The sequence below is a fragment of the Lissotriton helveticus genome, chromosome 1_1 (genome assembly GCF_964261635.1).
Source record: "Lissotriton helveticus chromosome 1_1, aLisHel1.1, whole genome shotgun sequence".
NCBI classification, from domain to species: Eukaryota; Metazoa; Chordata; class Amphibia; order Caudata; family Salamandridae; genus Lissotriton; species Lissotriton helveticus.
Window position 1 is genome coordinate 821173354 of NC_136057.1, and position 18026 is coordinate 821191379.

The 18026-nt window shown below is 44.8% G+C and overlaps 1 protein-coding gene across 1 annotated transcript; it reads right to left on the reverse strand.

Moving 5' to 3' along the window:
- Window positions 1-4098: 4098 nt before the first annotated feature.
- LOC144762949 (zinc finger BED domain-containing protein 6-like) lies at window positions 4099-8147 on the reverse strand. Its single transcript, XM_078648252.1, has 2 exons — window positions 6610-8147; window positions 4099-4354 (listed from the first exon to the last, which is right to left on the reverse strand). The coding sequence occupies exon 1, from the start codon at window positions 8145-8147 to the stop codon at window positions 6615-6617; it is 1533 nt and encodes a 510-aa protein (XP_078504378.1). The 3' UTR covers window positions 4099-4354; window positions 6610-6614.
- Between the last annotated feature and the right edge of the window lie 9879 nt (window positions 8148-18026).

Sequence of the window (18026 nt, forward strand, 5' to 3'; positions counted from 1 at the left end):
TGGCCGGGTCCCGCTGGTCTCGGCCTCTCCTCCGGCTACACCCTACGTTAGGATCTCCTGGCCGAGGCGTGGCAGCAGGACCTGCCTTATATGGGCTGCTCCCGGCTGGGCGTAGCCGGAACCCTGCCCCACCTTGGAAGTTTCCAGAGTGGGGGTGGATGTTCTACTGACTTGCATTTTCCCTAGTCTATCGATTTTTTTGGCGTGGCAGGCGGTGGGACAGCGAGGGGTGATTTGGTTTCTCTTACTGTTTTTCTGGTCTCTCACCACTGGCATATTTTAACGTTTTCTTGTTTCTAGGACATTAATAGGTTTTATCATTACGTTATGTTATCGTTTCTTTGTTCGTTGTTTAATAAAAGTTCATGTTCATCAGTGGCCTACTGATTTTCGTTTTCCTATTTTTTTCTTTCCAGGTTGTTTCATGGTAAAGTTTCTGTTAACAGGATACAGTGATCACTTCGTTATTATTGCATATGTCCTTTTCACTAGGGGTGCTCTCTGGTCGGGCCAGATGACGTATCTCTAGTAAATGGTCCGGGTGAAAAAGGTGCATCAATCAGTGGGGAGTAGATAGGCATGACAGATTACAACGGGGGAGAACGGTCCGCATTACGTACCCTTTCACTACTTGCAAAGATTTTCCTACGTTTATTTGCAAACAGGGAATACCTCCAAAAAGAACTAATTCCCAAACAGTCAATGTTCGGACAATCAATCAATCAATGAGGAATGAAATAGGTACGACGTGTTAAAGGCTTGCGTTACCTACCCTTCACTATCTGCAAAGGGAGATAGAATATTCCTATTCTTCCTCGTTTGCAGGTAGAGAAGATCGTTAAGAGAATTAACTTCGAACAATTCAATGCTCGATTGAAACAATCAACAAGGGGTACTGTGAACACAAATGAACGCCGCTTATATACATACGCATTGCTATTTTCAACAGGTTGTTCCTAATGTTTCTATTTTAGCGAGGTCAAAAGAGATCCCATTAGTGGCCTACTGATTTTGCTCGATTCCTTTTGTTTTTTTACACGATTTTTCGCTATCTGCAAAGACTAAACAGAGTATTGCGACTCTGTGCTTGTTTGTAAATAGAGAATGAACCAAAGAGAACAATCAATCAAATGGAGAGAGAAGCAGGCACGACGGATTACAAAGGGGGAAAGGGCTGCGTTAACTACCCTTCACTATCTGCAAAGAGAGAGTACTCCTAATAGAAATGAGGGGTGGGGGGCAGCAATCAAAGCAGATCAGTGTGCATAAACACGAAAAAAAAAATTCTTACCACGTACTTGACATTCGACAGCTTATGATATTTGCTATTAAAAAACCATTGAAATTCACTGAAAAAACCATAGGTTATAGACCATATATAGTTAGGAATTAGCATTTACAAAACCTTGAAAATTCACTGAAAAAACCATAGGTTATAGACCATATATAGTTAGGAATTAGCATTTAAAAAACCTTATTTTACTCACACAAAACCATTGAAATTCCATATATAGTTAGTTGCACTAACTATATATTGCGCACCCGCAATCCACTGCTGATGATGTCACATATTACATCATTCATGACATGGTCAGTGACATCACTGATGACATCACTGATGACATCTCAAATGACATCACTGATGACATCTCACTTGACATCAATGATCACATCACTGATGATATCATTCATGTGACAATACAATGCATCTCCTCACATTTTAATATAACCTCTGTTTCACCCAGTGTTAAAAACAGAGTATAATTTTTGAAACCATTGACACACCAATACTAGTTACTACATACGTACTCACTGATTCCTACGTCTACACACACATTCACTCATTCACCCATACAATCATTCATACATACAATCACTCATGTTTACAACACAATCATATGCACTCATACACCTATACAGACACTCACACTCTGCCACTCATCCATGGAGTTACTCACACACCTAGTCAGTCCTGTAAAGAATCAATCACACTTCCATTTTCTACTCTATACAGTTAAACATAGAGCACCTTACGTTTTCAACCATATACTAACACATACTTACTCTCTTATACAATCATTGATACAAGTACACATTGATCTGTACAGAGTCACACACCTCCCATCCAGCCACACACACACTCAGTCTCCCATGCAAATACTTGGGCAATCAATCAATAACCCATATAGTTACTCATATAGCTACTGATCAACACATGCAGCAGTTTACAGAACAACAGACATAATGATGCACAAATTAAGACAGTTTAGTCACTAACCCATGCACTCAGTGAGACACATTTAATCACTCACTCATACATTCAGTCATGCACCTACTAAATCCTTCGTCCAGACACTTATACATCCACTCATTCTTCAATATGTAAGACATATTTTAACTTTACAGAAACATAGTCACTGGATGTTGTCATCAGTGATGTCATCAGTGATGTCATTTGAGATGTCATCAGTGATGTCATCAGTGATGTCACTGACCATGTCATGAATGATGTAATATGTGACATCATCAGCAGTGGATTGCGGGTGCGCAATATATAGTTAGTGCAACTAACTATATATGGAATTTCAATGGTTTTGTGTGAGTAAAATAAGGTTTTTTAAATGCTAATTCCTAACTATATATGGTCTATAACCTATGGTTTTTTCAGTGAATTTTCAAGGTTTTGTAAATGCTAATTCCTAACTATATATGGTCTATAACCTATGGTTTTTTCAGTGAATATATATATATATATATATATATATATATATATATATATATATATATATATATATATATATATATATATATTTATATACATATAGATATATATATATATATATATATATATATATATACATATATATATATATAGTTGTATAAATATTGTTATTGTATCTTTGTAAATATTGGCTGAATAAGTAACGCGATGACTGTTGCCCCTAGTTACATTTGCGATGTATTCCGGTATATCTACTGTCATTGTATGACAGTGTTCTTCTTCTTCACTGGCTCTTGCGTGTTGTTTCAACTTGGCGCTAGCTGTTGCTGTTTATTGATGTGAGATTTTCTTTATTGCTGAGAACTGAAGTTAGTTAATGCTATTAATAGAGTCTTGTCCTTCCTTTGTCCGTCAGTGAAATAGCGGTGGATGGATAATTGTACGTTGTTTGCATATTGTAGCATTTTTTTCACGGCCTTCTCTTCTGCATGAATGGAATCCTTTTCTTGCAAAGAATGCTAACGTTACTTTGTTCTTCTTACCTCAGCCAGGGCCGGCTCTAGGGGGCATGTGCAAGCTGTGCAACTGCACAGGGGCACCAAACTTCAGGGGCCACCGCACCAATAGATATCCTTAATTTAATAATACTCTAAGGATGGATACATATTTGCGTTGCGGCCCCTGGCATGGATTTGTTGCCTCCGGCTCTGTTCCACTGTAGCAGTGTGATTTGCAATGATGTCTATGTTTCACATCACTCAATGTTTTTATCTTTGTTTATTATTTTAATTTTTACATGAACCACAGAACCCAGGGGCAAGCAGAATACAGGGACCGAGTCGGCGGGTGAACCACCAGTTACACAGAGCTCCTCTACTGAGGATCCTGCTGCTGTCCCCAGTAAGTCCAACAGTGCTTGTTTTTTCCTCTGTAATGTGTCTGCAGTGCTTTGTCAATTGACAGCAACCAAGTAGGCATCCAGAATGATGTTTGTCTAGTATTTTTGTAAATGTTAGTATACCACTACTAGTCTTGTGGGTATTCTTCTATCTCCTATGGAGTTATATACATATTACACAACTATGTAACTATGCACACGAAAATTGGATGTTGTTGGTACTGATAGGCAGGTTGGACCTTACTTACACCTCAGTCACAGAACTCTGAGGAACGCACAATTCACTGAACGTCAGCCTATATGGCCTGAGTCATTGGTCTATTGTTCAAATCACACTCCTGAACCCCAATACCAAGATGCCGAATGCTTTTAGGACACAAACCGTTACCTAAGAAACCCCCTTTTGCTCACTCACTCGTGTGAGTCTCTAAGACAACAGACACTGAAAATAAACTTCAGAGTCAAAGTGGTCATTCAAAAGCTTTATTTTGTTAGAAGTAAGTAAGTAACATCAATGTTTTTAAGTTGTTCCGTCCAATACGTTGAAGGGCCCACCAGAAAAAATCCAGAGTTAAAACAGGCATAATAAAGTAATCAACATTTGTACAGCTACTAGTGCACAATAGGGAAATGTGGCAACTATCGGAGACCTCTCACCAACGTATACTGGTCAGATATTCCTCTTTTTTTGTAAGCTATGGAAATGTCCGCTTCGTAGAAGGCAATCTTCTCACCTGCCGAAAAATAATGACAAAAGTGGTGCACGTTAGACAGTATTAAATACATTTATGCCAGTTTTATGCAGCCATGCTAAAAAGAAGTTGTAACCTGTAAGCAAACTCTATCCCACAATCCACATAGAAAACTTAAATACGGGCCCTTTTACTTTCCCACCTCTTCAGGTGTATGCATTGAACAATGATGTGTTGCCCCAGAGCGTCTTCTCGTACTGCGCAACAAGCTGCGAGTTAACACATGCGCAAAACTGGATACATTGATGTACAAAGGTTACATAGTTCACTTCCAATTTCCAAGGACTAGAGTAGCAGGACAGATGAGATGAGCTTGGGTACCATACCATAACAATGAATGCTAATAATATGTGTAGTGACTCTGCTGTACTATGCAATGTGGACTCATACTGATTACGTACGTTGGACTTAACTGTTTTGAAGAACTCCATTCTTGGTGAACAAGTACAAAGGGGGCTGTGCATCCATCTAAAAAGGTGTACTTATTTTTATAGGTGCAGAACCCTTACCATCGACCAGTGCCGACGGGGACAGCGGCGCAGCTTCAGCGCTCCCGGCGGGGACAGGAGGAACAGAGGCACCTACACCAGCAGCAGTGGGGGGGAGCCAACAGCGGCGGGCGATGGTAAGTTACATTCAATAGTGATCTGCATTACTTGGTGGGAGGGGAAAACTTTCTCACTGTACTCTACTGGAAAATATATGATGTTACCTTTACTTGTCATTAGCATGCTAAGCATTACCACTACAGTAATGCAAGTGCCTGATAGCAGTCGGATGCATGGGTTGTTGTTAAAGCATGTAAAGGGGAAAACACAGCTGCCAGCGTGGTTGGGAGACACACCCAATACCGGTGGTTAGTGGATAGTCTCAGCAGCAGCGGTGTTTTGGGCAAACCCAAAGGCAAGGGAAGGAGGGGACGACTGGGTGCATGGGTCGTTGCTGGTGAAACACAAACCAAATAAGGTTTGTTGCGCGGTATAAAGTATTATAGTCTTTACTAGACATGTGCTACTAGCTGCCCCCTGTTAATTAATGTTACTTTGAGAGTGTTCCCGCCTTCCCGGAACAAAAGGAGATATGTAAAAGACAGGTGTTCGTTCTAATGTGTGTGACCGTTGAAGTACACCCATGCTAATAGGGCAGGCATAATGCCGTGACAAAAAGTCCGAAAAATTAATAGAGGCTGTAGAATGTTCAAGATAGACGCAACACAATTTCTGGTACTCAGCTTGCTTGCTAGTGCTACTGTGCCGCCCACTATGTGTTGAATCAATGTTGTGTTCTTGATTTGCGGGGAGTTTGGATTAACAATTCTGTTTCTTTCTTTATAGTTACTCCTTCCCAAAAACCAACCAGGAAGGAGTTGGCAGTCCGGGCCCGGCAGCGGAAACTGCAGGCAATTGTAGAGGCCTACCGCCGGCTGGTGGATCAGGCCGAGGAGGAGGAGGAGGAGGCGGCGGCAGCAGCTGCTGCCTCTTCCAATGCCCCGGGCCCCAAGCCTGCAGGACTACGTCGCCGTGGTCAGGCAGCCGCCCGCCGCCGCATTGTTACATCTTCGGCGGCCCCCCCACAACAACAACAACAACAACATGCATGCAAGTGTAGGTGCCGTGATTTCAAAGCAAAGATTCTCCGCCGGGTAGCGAAGTTGGAGGAGGAGCGGAAGAAGCAGGAGGACGGTCTAGAGGAGCGTGTGAAGATACTGGTGGACAAACACCTGAAAGCCCGCCGGCTTTGAAATGGACCCTGTTTTTTGCCCCTTTTTTAATCCTTTTGTTGGTGGGTGGGATGTGGGAGTTGGGGTGTACATTTGGGTTGAAATTTGGTTGGGGTTAGGGGAGGGTAGGGACAGCTCTGGGTCAGGGGGTTACATTTGTTATATGTTTTATTTTTCTATTATCATTATGAAAATATAAAAATAAAACAAAGATATTTTCACAAGAAAACATTTGAAGTTCATTTGTGTTTGTTGGGGGGGTGGAGGGGGGACTGTTTCACCAAATAATGTACGTTGTGCAACATGAACATGAACTACGAACGATAAATTAAGTACTGACTGCACCTGTAGTAGTAGGGTCACAAGTGCATAAATAATTTATATTATTAAATAACATGGGAAAATTGCCCATCACGTGAGTCTGAAGTTACTACTAGTATACTTTAATTCCATGCACATTTGCTCAGAGTCGGCTAAACAATCCTATGCAATGCATTGCATCATTCCTTTAATATACCTGTCCTAGTTGTCAGGGAAGAGGAGCTCGTCCTCAAACTCTGTGCGTTCAGACAGAAGTAGGTCATGTAACCCAGTAGTGAGGACGTCTTCTTCACACTCGCTTTCTTCATCCGGCGGTGATTCACGTACTTGATAGTCTGGTGGTATGAAGCGTTGATTCATTTTTATCATTGTCAGCCGCTCCACGCTTTTGGGGGAGAGACTAGTCCTTTTCGATGTGACAATGGCACCAGCAGCACTGAAAACCCGCTCAGAGGAGACACTGGCTACAGGACAAGCCAGATACTTTATCGCCAGCCTGCTCAGCACTGGCCACTGTCTCCTTCTTTCATACCAATAGACCAATGGGCTTTGCTCCATGAACACCTCTGTTGTGTCATCCAGATAGGCCTGAACCATCCGCTCAATGTTCATTGGTGCTCGGCTTTGCTGGTCCTCTTTTCCCTTTGCAACAGCAACGGACTTACCCATCCCTTTCTGTAGAAAAAAAGCAGTTATGCTTTTGGTTGGGTCTGCTGAATCAGATCGTGTAGGTGCTGCTTTTGGTACTGTTGGTGCCTGCTGGAAAGCAGACGCACTGCTCTCACGCTGTGAAGAACTTGCGTCAGGAGTACTTGGACTGGCCTGGGCTGGCAGTGGCAGGCCTTTAAGTAACAGCCGTTCAGTTTCTAACTCATTAGCTTCCGCAGCTATGGAAGTTTTGTACTTGTCAACATCCTCATCTGAAAATGGAATTACTTCGTTACTGCTGACAAATAATTTGTACCGTGGATCCAAGATTGTTGCAGTTATGTAATGTTCACCTGACACAATATTGTTGAGCCTTACATTTTCACACAAGCGGTTGACTAAGCCCTTGGCTAAGGTATATGCATCAACTTTTTGTTCGTCACCTTCGTATGTTTCACAGACCTCCTTCACCTGTTGCTCAAGCATGTACAACAATGGGATGGCTTGGCCCATAGTACAGTCCTCCCTGCTAACTGCACGTGTGAAGACCTCAAAGGGTTGTAGCATCTCTGTGATGCATTTAATGAGGTCCCACTGCCACATCTCAATGGTCAGGGCTTTAAGATTAACAGTAGGATCCCCTAATCTTCTTGACATGACATAAGCATTCAGTGGGATGTACTGCTCAAAGAGACGCTCAAGCATGAAATAAGTTGAGTTCCAACGTGTTGGGACCTCCTGTATCAGTGCTTTGACTGGCAACCTATGCTCTTGCTGAATGACCCGTAGCAGCTTCCGTCCTTTGAAAGAATGGTTAAAGTGCGTGCATATTCTTCTGCAGATGGCCATTATGTTGCTGACTTTGGCTTCATTTTTCAGAAAGTCTTGCACGACTAAGTTTATGCAGTGTGCCAAACAGGGTACCCTGAAATAATGTCCTTCTCTCATTGCCTTCACTACATTACTGCCATTGTCGGTGGAAACAAAACCAATCTTAAGGCCTCTTGGTTTCAGCCATTCAAAGACCTTGTCATTAAAGTCAGACAAAATGTTTTCAGCAGTATCACTTTTGTCCATACCAAACATGGCTATAGTTGCATGTCTGCGCGTATCATTAAAAATTCCAGCAACGTCACGGAGGCCTGAAGTTAACTTGTCTTTAACACCTGCAAAAGAGATCCAGTGTGCGGTGATGCACATGAAATCTGTAGCATCGCAACTGCTCCACATGTCTGTTGTCAGGTGGATACAATGGACAACACTCTGTTGTAAGGCTTTCCCAATCAATTCCAGCACATCGTGGTGTAGTGCTGGAACAGCCACTCGGGCAAAATAGTAGCGACTGGGAACGTTCCATTTTGGGCAGAGGGTTGCCACTAATTCCAGAAATCCAACAGCCTCAACAAATGAAAATGGGAGAAGGTCCAGTGCTAACATTTTCGCAAGTTTGGCATTGTATAAACGTGCTACTGGGTGGTTCCGCTCGTACTTTCCCTCCTGCCTTAACATGCTAGGAATGGTAAGCTGCTTTGCATGTCTTTGAGTTGTGCTAGACGGACCACCTTGCATCGCAGACTTTGCACTCCTTGGTGTTTCCAGCTGACTCTGGTGCCACTGAGAAGTTGCAGATGCGGAGGATGTGGTCTTTACCACTCCAGTGCTGGCGACAGGGGTCGATTGTGTACCACTCCTAGATAGAAGGTCATCGTCTCCCTCTTCTTCTACCTCCTGATCAACCATGAGTGGACCTTGTACCACTGTATCCCCACCAACACGAGTGCTAACATTTTTTAAGCTTGCAAGGTGGTTCTCCCACCTGATCACGTGTGTTTTTTTCAAATGGGTCGTTTGGCCTCCAGTCCCATAGTTTGTACCAAGCTTACCACGACTAACATTGGCATGACAAATGGTGCATACAGCAATGTTCTCCTGAACTGGGTGAACCGTAAAGAAGTCCCACACTGGGGAGGTAAACTTTTGTCTCCTGCCATAGGAAGAGGAGGACCCACTGCCAATGCCGGATGGACTGGAGGATTGTGGAATTTCACTATGGGACAGCTCAGTCCTAGTACTGCCACTACCTCCTTCTGTTGAAGTGGCGCTTCTGCTGGATGTCGGATGCTGCCGGGCCTTCGCTGTTGAAAAAATTGGAGCTGGTGTTACTGTGGGTGTTGAGTGTGTAGGAGTTATGCGTGGTACCTGCTCATCAGTCATTGCAGCATTTCTGGATAGGGTGAAAATGTTTGTCTCTACATCCTCTGCACCAGGAATAACGCTTGTGATGATGACAGTGTCAGACCCGTCTTTATCACCAGCAGTATCCTGCTCACCTACATCGACCTCCATAAGTTCAAGCCTGCCTGGAAACTTCCTTTTTCCTAGCATGGTCTTCTTGGGATGTCTCTCCTTTGAATGCGCAGATAGTTGTGGCTGCCAATCCGTATCAAGGTCATCGGAAGGGATGCTTTGCGAAGAACTCGATGCACTAACCCTCCTTTCCCTTGGTGAATTCAAAGGAAATAGATCACCTACAGAAGTGGCTTCCTCTTCTTCTTGCTCGGAAGGAGGCTCTACTTCCTGAACTGCCCCGACTTCGGGAGGAACAACTACTACTATTTGGTGCGGAGATGGTGGTTGTTGTTCTTGAGGAAGTACTATTGCGGGCTGGGGTTTTTCAACAACAACTGTTGCGGGCGGTGGTTGTGGTTGTTCAACAACTGTTGCGGGAAGTGGTTGTGGTTGTGGGTGAACAACTCCTATTGCGGGCGGTGGTTGTGGTTGTTGAACATCTACTGCTGGCGGTGGTTGTTGAGCACTTCCATCTTGCGTGGATTGTGTACTACTTTGAGACAGCGATAAGTTTAGTTCTGGCTCAGTATCACTGCTCGCAAGCAGAAGGCTGGCTACCTCTTCGACCCTCATCATGTGCTTGGCCCTGGGATGCTGGCTTGCCCCCACTAATGCAGATGTGCTGGTCCCAGCTTGCACCCCAGACCCCGCTGCTGCAGGCGTACCTTTTGGGGTGCCAAAAAAGGTTTTGGGGTCCATACCAGACTTAAGTGACACTTCCTTCTGCTGTTCCTTCTTTGCAGCAACTTTCTTTGTGGTGGAGGACCTGGTAGCTTTCTTAGGGCCCATCTTCTTCTGATGTCAGTCAGCTCACAGCAGCACAAATTGCAGAGATGTCTGGTCAGATGAGTCACACACCACACGTGGCGTACAACTGAAGGACGTCCGTCTGGCGGTAGAACGAGCGATGGATGAAAAAACAACCAGCACCTCCTCAGTCTTTTTTGTGCACCTACAAGTAAAGAAGGCAGAACAACATCAGTCAAACAAGCAGTAAGGCAACATGAACAATTGAAAGACACACAGGTCAATGTATAAAAGACAAAACAGAAGACTAATAATACCAGTCCAGCAGCACCACAGCTCAAAGGCCACATGAAGTCCAGAAAGAACCAATAAAGTCAAGCAGGCCTATAGATACCAATATGGACAGAAAAACGAGGATGCCTGCTGCACATGACAGGTTAATGTGCAAGGAATAAATAGCCCATGGCTAAGACAGAGGTTGTAAACATAACACCGCAAAAACACATACAAAGAAACCCCTGCCCAGGCTCCCAAAACAACAACCAAATGACAAATTCTGTTTTTTTGGGTGCACAAGAAAGACCTGCAACATTTTTGAGAAACTTTTATGCAACTCGGGACATATTGTCCGCGAGAATGCTAAATCGGCATGTTCGGCAGCGCGAACGGAATAAAAAGTCGTGTTCGCGTTCCCGAGCAAGTACATTGAGTGCGCGAACACGACAAAAAATGTAAGTTCACGTGCTCACATGGTGCGAAGTTACCAAAACTACCCAAGCTGTATTCCTAGGGTTACCTAATGGCAGAAATTGACAGAGTATTTAAAGTTTAAACACACCCAAAACCAGAAATACCCCACACATAAAAATAAGATTTTCTATATCAATCCAAGACATCCATGATTTTCACATTAAGGGTACACCACAAAAACAGTTGATTAACTTTCATGACCCTACTATGAGTAGTACCTATGGCCTACTGCCAGAGTAGGCCACAAGGTTGGAGGCCTATGCCTATGGCAAAAGCACAAAGGAAGGACACACAAAATGGCCGCCGACATAGGGCCTGGCCACCAACAACAACATGGCAAAATCACAAAGGATGTATACACAAAATGGCCTCCACCACATGGCCTGGCCACCAACAACAACATGGCAAAATAAATCACAAAGGAAGCATACACAAAAAGATCACCACCATAGGGCCTGGCCACCAACAACAACATGGACAACTTTACAAAATGGCCTCCACCACATGGCCTGGCCACCAACAACAACATGGCAAAATATATCACAAAGGAAGCATACACAAAATGGCCGCCACCACATGGCCTGGCCACCAACAACAACATGGCAAAAGCACAAAGGAAGGACACACAAAATGGCCTCCACCACATGGCCTGGCCACTAACAACAACATGGCAAAATAAATCACAAAGGAAGCATACACAAAAAGATCACCACCATAGGGCCTGGCCACCAACAACAACATGGACAACTTTACAAAATGGCCTCCACCACATGGCCTGGCCACCAACAACAACATGGCAAAATAAATCACAAAGGAAGCATACACAAAATGGCCGCCACCACATGGCCTGGCCACCAACAACAACATGACAAGAAAGAGAAGACAGACAATAATGCCTATGGCAAAGGGACAATGCTTTGCTTCAGAAAATGGACACACCACACCACCGCCCAAATTGGTCACCCCACCCCAAAAAAAAAAAAAAATAACAGAGGAGAGAAAATGGAAGTGGTCCATGCTCCAAAAAGAGAAAACTACTACCAAAATGAGAACATAACATAAATGAGGAATTTTTAGGTGCACAAGAAAGACCTCCAACATTTTTGAGAAACTTTTATGCAACTCGGGACATATTGTCCGCGAGAATGCTAAATCGGCATGTTCGGCAGCGCGAACGGAATAAAAAGTCGTGTTCGCGTTCCCGAGCAAGTACATTGAGTGCGCGAACAAGACAAAAAATGTAAGTTCACGTGCTCACATGGTGCGAAGTTACCAAAACTACCCAAGCTGTATTCCTAGGGTTACCTAATGGCAGAAATTGACAGAGTATTTAAAGTTTAAACACACCCAAAACCAGAAATACCCCACACATAAAAATAAGATTTTCTATATCAATCCAAGCCATCCATGATTTTCACATTAAGGGTACACCACAAAAACAGTTGATTAACTTTCATGACCCTATGAGTAGTACCTATGGCCTACTGCCAGAGTAGGCCACAAGGTTGGAGGCCTATGGCAAGAGCAAAGTGGCTGGAAACATTAAATGGCCGCCAACACATGGCCAGGCCAACCACAGAAAGTTAATACAATGAACTCATGCATGCCTACACACTAACTACATGGGGTACTAGGGTCAGATATTGGCTTAAAAATTAGAAACATTTTAAATTCCACAAAATGCAATGTTAGAAAAAAATTACAATTTGGGACCTCATGAAAGTACAGGCCTCCATCAATAATTTCATTCCAGGATTGAATACTGTTGTTAAAAAAAAAATCAAATCAAACAAGCACAAGTCTACATCACTCATACATTACACAAACTTACTTGAAAAAGAGAATTCCAATTCAAAAAGTCCTCATTAAATCCAAGGTAAATCAGTAATGCAGCCAACACAGACAGAAAGTGATCCTTCCAGCTCAAAATCCAAAGGAAAGTGAGCACCACATGGACAAAGCACTGGGAGGAGCCTGGTGGACAGGAACAGGAAGTTGTAAACTCAAAAGCCCTTCCTCCTTACTCTGCAAAACAAGAGTAGAAACAAAAAGAGGGGTCCTTCCCCCCTAAAAATAAAGCCAAAGGTACAACTTTAAGGTTTTTTGCTTTTTTTTCCTAACCAAAATGGTAATTTATTATGGTTTTAACATGCTCGCGAGTTATTCTGTGCAAGAATGCAGTTTCTGCGTGTTCGGCAACTCGATCTTACCAAAAAGCATCCTCGCGCATCCTTATGACGCTATCTCGCATCAAAATGACGTTATCGCGTTCGCACAGTCGCACGGGACTGTGCGAGAGTGTTTCCAAACATGGTGGCACAAGCGACCAGGAAAAAACGAACGCAGAACGAAGGTAAGCCATTGCCGCGCACGCGATAATGTTATTCAGCGCGCGAGAACTACGCTACGCACCGGATCGCGGAGTTATCGACAGCTACGCGTTCTCCGCGGAACGCGGAGCTGCCGAAACTCCGCAAGCTCCGCGAACGGAGCGTAGTTCTTCGCCCAGGGTTACAAATAACCACATCTCAACAGGTAGTACTTGAGGACAGTTTTTGGAAAAGAAGCACAGCAGTTGCAAGAAAGAGACAAGGAGGCAATAATGGTTGTTGGAATAAATGCAAACGTTATTAACTGTTGATTAGTAGTAAAGGCAATGCTTCAGTAGGAAAGGTGATGCGTTAGTAAGAAATGTGACACTTTAGTAGCAAAAATGACGCTTTACTAGTAAAGGTGGTGATTTCGTAGGAAAAGTAACGCTTTAGTAGGAACATGATGCTTTAGTAACAAAAGTGACACTTTAGTAGTAAAGGTGAGTGTTAGCCTTGGCACCATTGGCGTGAGTCTCCCTTCCAATTTATTGCTGTTGCCTCACCATTTTTGTTGGTCTAGATGCTTTGGGCACTTTGCAACTGCTGATCAGTGCCAAAGTGCAAGTGCTCCCTATTGTAAAATTATGTAATGGATTAGTGATTCCTTGATTGGCTATTTGATTTACTTGTCAGACCCTAGTACAGTGCACCATGTGTGCCCATGGCCTGTATATCAAATGCTGCTGGTGGGTTTGAAGGACTGATTGTACCACCCACAGAAGCAGCTTGTAAAATTGTATTGTATTATATTGTATGTTGCACTTATATAGCGCAGACTGCCACCCTACGGGTATCCTGGCGCTTTTTTTTTAGAAAACCTAATCAGATGGAAACGGCAGAAAGCAGGGCTGAGTATGTGGGAATGTGGCTCAGACCGGCCATTGCGGAGCCTGTGTGCAGTCTGGGGCTGCCATGTCGACTTGGCAAGTGCACCCACTTGCCAGTCCCTAAACCTTCCCGTTTCTACATATTAGTCACCCCTAAAGTGGGCTCAAGGGCAGGGTGCATTGTACTTAAAAGATGGGACATGCCCTGATGTGTGTGGATGTCGTGATAGTGAATTACAGCCAATTTCGTTTTTCACTATTGCAAGGCTACCTGTTCCCAGGGAACTCGTTAGAAATTCGAGTTTAGTATGCCTGAACTCAGAATGTGAAAATACATCTTTTAGTGAGGGTGATTTTTACATTCTATGTTTCAAAATACCACTTTTAGAAAGTGGATATTTTCTTGCCGAACCATCCAGCATGCCTCTGCTAGGTTTGTGTATTCCATGTCTGGTTTGTGAGTGACAGTGGCTGGGGTGGCTCCAGGAGTCTGGGTGAGTCAGCACTAGGCTAAATAGACCTATCTGCATTGAGAGTGGTGGGAGGAGTAGCACCTTGGCCTGAATAGGGCTGTGCCTGCCTTCCACAATGCTGGCTCCACCTTCTGTGGCGCGTCTGATGACCCTGGCCCACACTAACAAAGGAAGAAGTTGTGCACTGGCAGAGTGCACCCAGAACTGGTTTGAAATGGGTCCAGACCCCCTCACATATACAGAACAAATACTTTTGGGGTATAAATATGATAGCTGAAACCCCTGAACTTTTGATCACTTCTGGGAAATCAAGAGGAACCTGTACCAAGGAGAAGAAACCGGAGAAGCTGAAGGAGGATTACTGCCCCTGTGCTGTTTGCTGTCTGGAGTTGGCCTGCAGTGGTTACTTGTGGCCAAGGAAAGTACAAAAGGACTTCGCTGTTTACTTTGTCATCTTGAGAACCATCTCCAAGGGCTTGGAACTGAGTTTGCCTCCTGTCTGAAGTCTCAGGGACACAAAGACTTCCCCACCAGCTCCCCCTGAGTTTCCTTGCTGTGAATTCTAACCTACAGAGAGGTGAGTGCAGCTGTTTAGGACTTCCAGAGACGATTTGTCACTGGGAGCTGGAAGCGCGATGCAACAAGGAGAAGCGTATCGCCTCCGCAGCAGTTGCCATTACATCGCCGAAGGAGAGTGCCGCCGCCATGCTGCAGGGCCTGTTGCAGCTCCAAAGATCATTTCGCTACACAGCCGTCGGGCATGGACACATCGCATCCAAGTTGTTGCATCGCACCAAAGACGCCATTTTGTCGCATTGCACCAGATCGTCGCATCGCATTGAGGCGCCATCTTGTTGCATTGTAACCGGAATGCAGTGAGAAACCGACGCACCAGCTCCTCTCCGCTAAGGAACCGATGCATCACCTTCCCTGTGCTGCAGTAAGAAACAGACACATCACTTCTGCCGAAGCAAGGAACCAACACATCACCTTCCCTGTGACCTTTTTGTTTGTTGTGCGTGATGCATCCAAGGTACTTTGAGAGTAAAGTGTCACTTTTACCATCTACCTTGAACTAAGCTACTCCTACCATTTTGTATTAAATCATTTTTTATTAGCAGAGAACATAGTTGGGAAATACAGCATAGTGTTGCCTACAACCTAGCGGGCTGGCAGAGACATTGACAAGCTAGGAGGGCAGGCAATGAGATCGATATACACAGCATGTCATCTGCAACCCCTGCCGGGCCGGCGCGTTGGTGAAGGAAGATGAGTGGTAGGCCTAACGATCACATTGAGTGGATAGTAGCATTGTCCAGTTCGCCGCGGGTAGTGAACGCAGCAGCCCACCAAAATTTTGCAACACATCGTGAAGTGCTATTGGGTCTGGGGTTAAGAAAAACCAAAAGAACATCGAGAAGAAGAATGCACATAAACCCACCCTCGACCCACACTCCGTCCCTCTCCAGTGAGCGAAAATAAAAACAAAAAAAGACAATCTGGCCTGAAAACTATGGGGTATGAGAACCCCCAGTGTTAGAAAGGTTCATGAACTCTCTCACAGCTAAAGTGCTCTATATGTCCCCTCCACTTTCCGGGATCTGTTTCAATATTCGGAGATTGTTAGGACAGGACAACTCCCTGAATTCAGCGAATAAAATAGAAATAAGGGGGCCAGATCTTTGCACATTCTGAGTTATTCCCAAGTGTAGCCATTGACAGCCTCTCCATACCCAAAAGGTACCATAGTTGATGCAGCCATTGCGTATGCTCCCAGATCCTGTCTGATTACCACCCGGTTAACAGTACCCGGTGTGCGGCATTCAGTGCAAGTGCCATCTGTTTATCTCTGTTAGATCTCAAGGGGAAGGTCAGTGTGTTGGGCAGTCCTAAGAGTGTATGAGCGGGAAGCCTAGGAAGTGTGGTGTTACAGGCCCTATCTATGTCATCAAGTACTCTCTCCCAATATCTCGTAAGCTTCGGACAGTTCCACAGATGGTGAAGGAGGGTGCCAGAGCTACCGCATCCACGCCAACAAAGACCGTCACAGTGAGGGTGCTACTTGGCTAGGCGGGCCGGGGTTAGATACCAGTAGGATACAATTTTAAATGCAGTTTCAGTGTGCCCCATGGAGTGTGCGGTGTGGTGGGCCCTATAGAATATATCTTCCCATTCCTAATCTGACAATGTGCGACCCAACTCAGTTTCCCAGCGCCTCTGAACTTCCGAGTATATCTTCCCAGTGTTCATGGAGAGGAGTGAGTATATTTCATCGATAAGTTTGTGATCATCTTTTTTATACAGGAGGCATTTCTTGAACAACGGTTGTGTTATGGTGCTGGAGAACGAGTGCATCATCTGTGTATGTGAAAAGAGATCTGAATAAATAAGGCTGTAGTCCGTTTGAAGCTCTTTAAAAGGGACGAGGCCCTGTATGTCAAATAGGTGTCCCAGTCATTTGCAGCCACCCTCCAACCACCGCCGGCCAACCCCCTTGTCCATTCTGGGTGGGAAATCAGGGTTTGAGGGGAAAGTGGTGAGATTGTCCCTCGTGGAAACCCTATCCCAAACGGGCAGAGTAGGTCGAGTGACCGGTGAGGAGTATAAATCCCCATGCATGGGCAGACCGCGGCAACCAGGCTTCCCTCCAGATATGGTGACCCGCCATGGGGCGATTCCACTCCACGAGGTACCGCAATAGTAAGGCCTTAGAATAGCGGGCAATGCTGGGCAGTGCAAGGCCGCCTTTTTTTCTAGGGCGTTGCAACAGGGAATTCCATAAGCGAGGAGGAATCGGGCCCCAGACAAAGCGTTCGATCTCAACTTGTATGTGTTGAAGCGAGTGGGACGGTGGCTGTAGGGGGAGCTTCTGAAAGAGACATAAGGCCTGAGGAAGTACGTTCATTTTAACAGCAGCCAGACTCCCAAACCGCAGCAAAGGCAAGAGCCGCCAGCGTGTCAGGTCTTTACGGATTTGTGAGAGGAGGGTCGTGTAATTCACCTCTGCAGTCTTATCCATGCTCTTGAAAAGGACGGACCCAAAGGTAAGAAATACCCTCTGTCTCCCAATCGAAGGCAAAGTGTGTCTGTAAGTTGTGAACTGTCGCCTGCGCTGCGGTGAGATTAAACCCTTGGGACTTCTGCATATTTATTTTGAAGCGGGAGACCCGGCTAAAGGCATGTAAATCCTCCACTATCACTAGCAGTGAGGTAAGGGGGTGGGCCATCGAGAAAATTATGTCATCCGCATAAAGACTAATGAGATGACGGTCTGACCCAAACGGGATACCGTGTGCGGACGGGTTGTCTCGAAGTAGTTGAGCAAAAGGCTCCATATACAGAGTGAAAAGTAAGGGGGAGAGAGGGAAGCCCTGCCTGGTCCCCCTCCTTACCGGAAAAGTGCTCAAGAGCAAGCCGTTGGCTCTCACCGCCGCCGAAGGAGTGTTA

Excerpts from the sequence above, each read along its gene's own strand:
- LOC144762949 (XM_078648252.1), bottom strand. The coding sequence starts at position 8,147 with ATGTTTGGTATGGACAAAAGTGATACTGCTGAAAACATTTTGTCTGAC.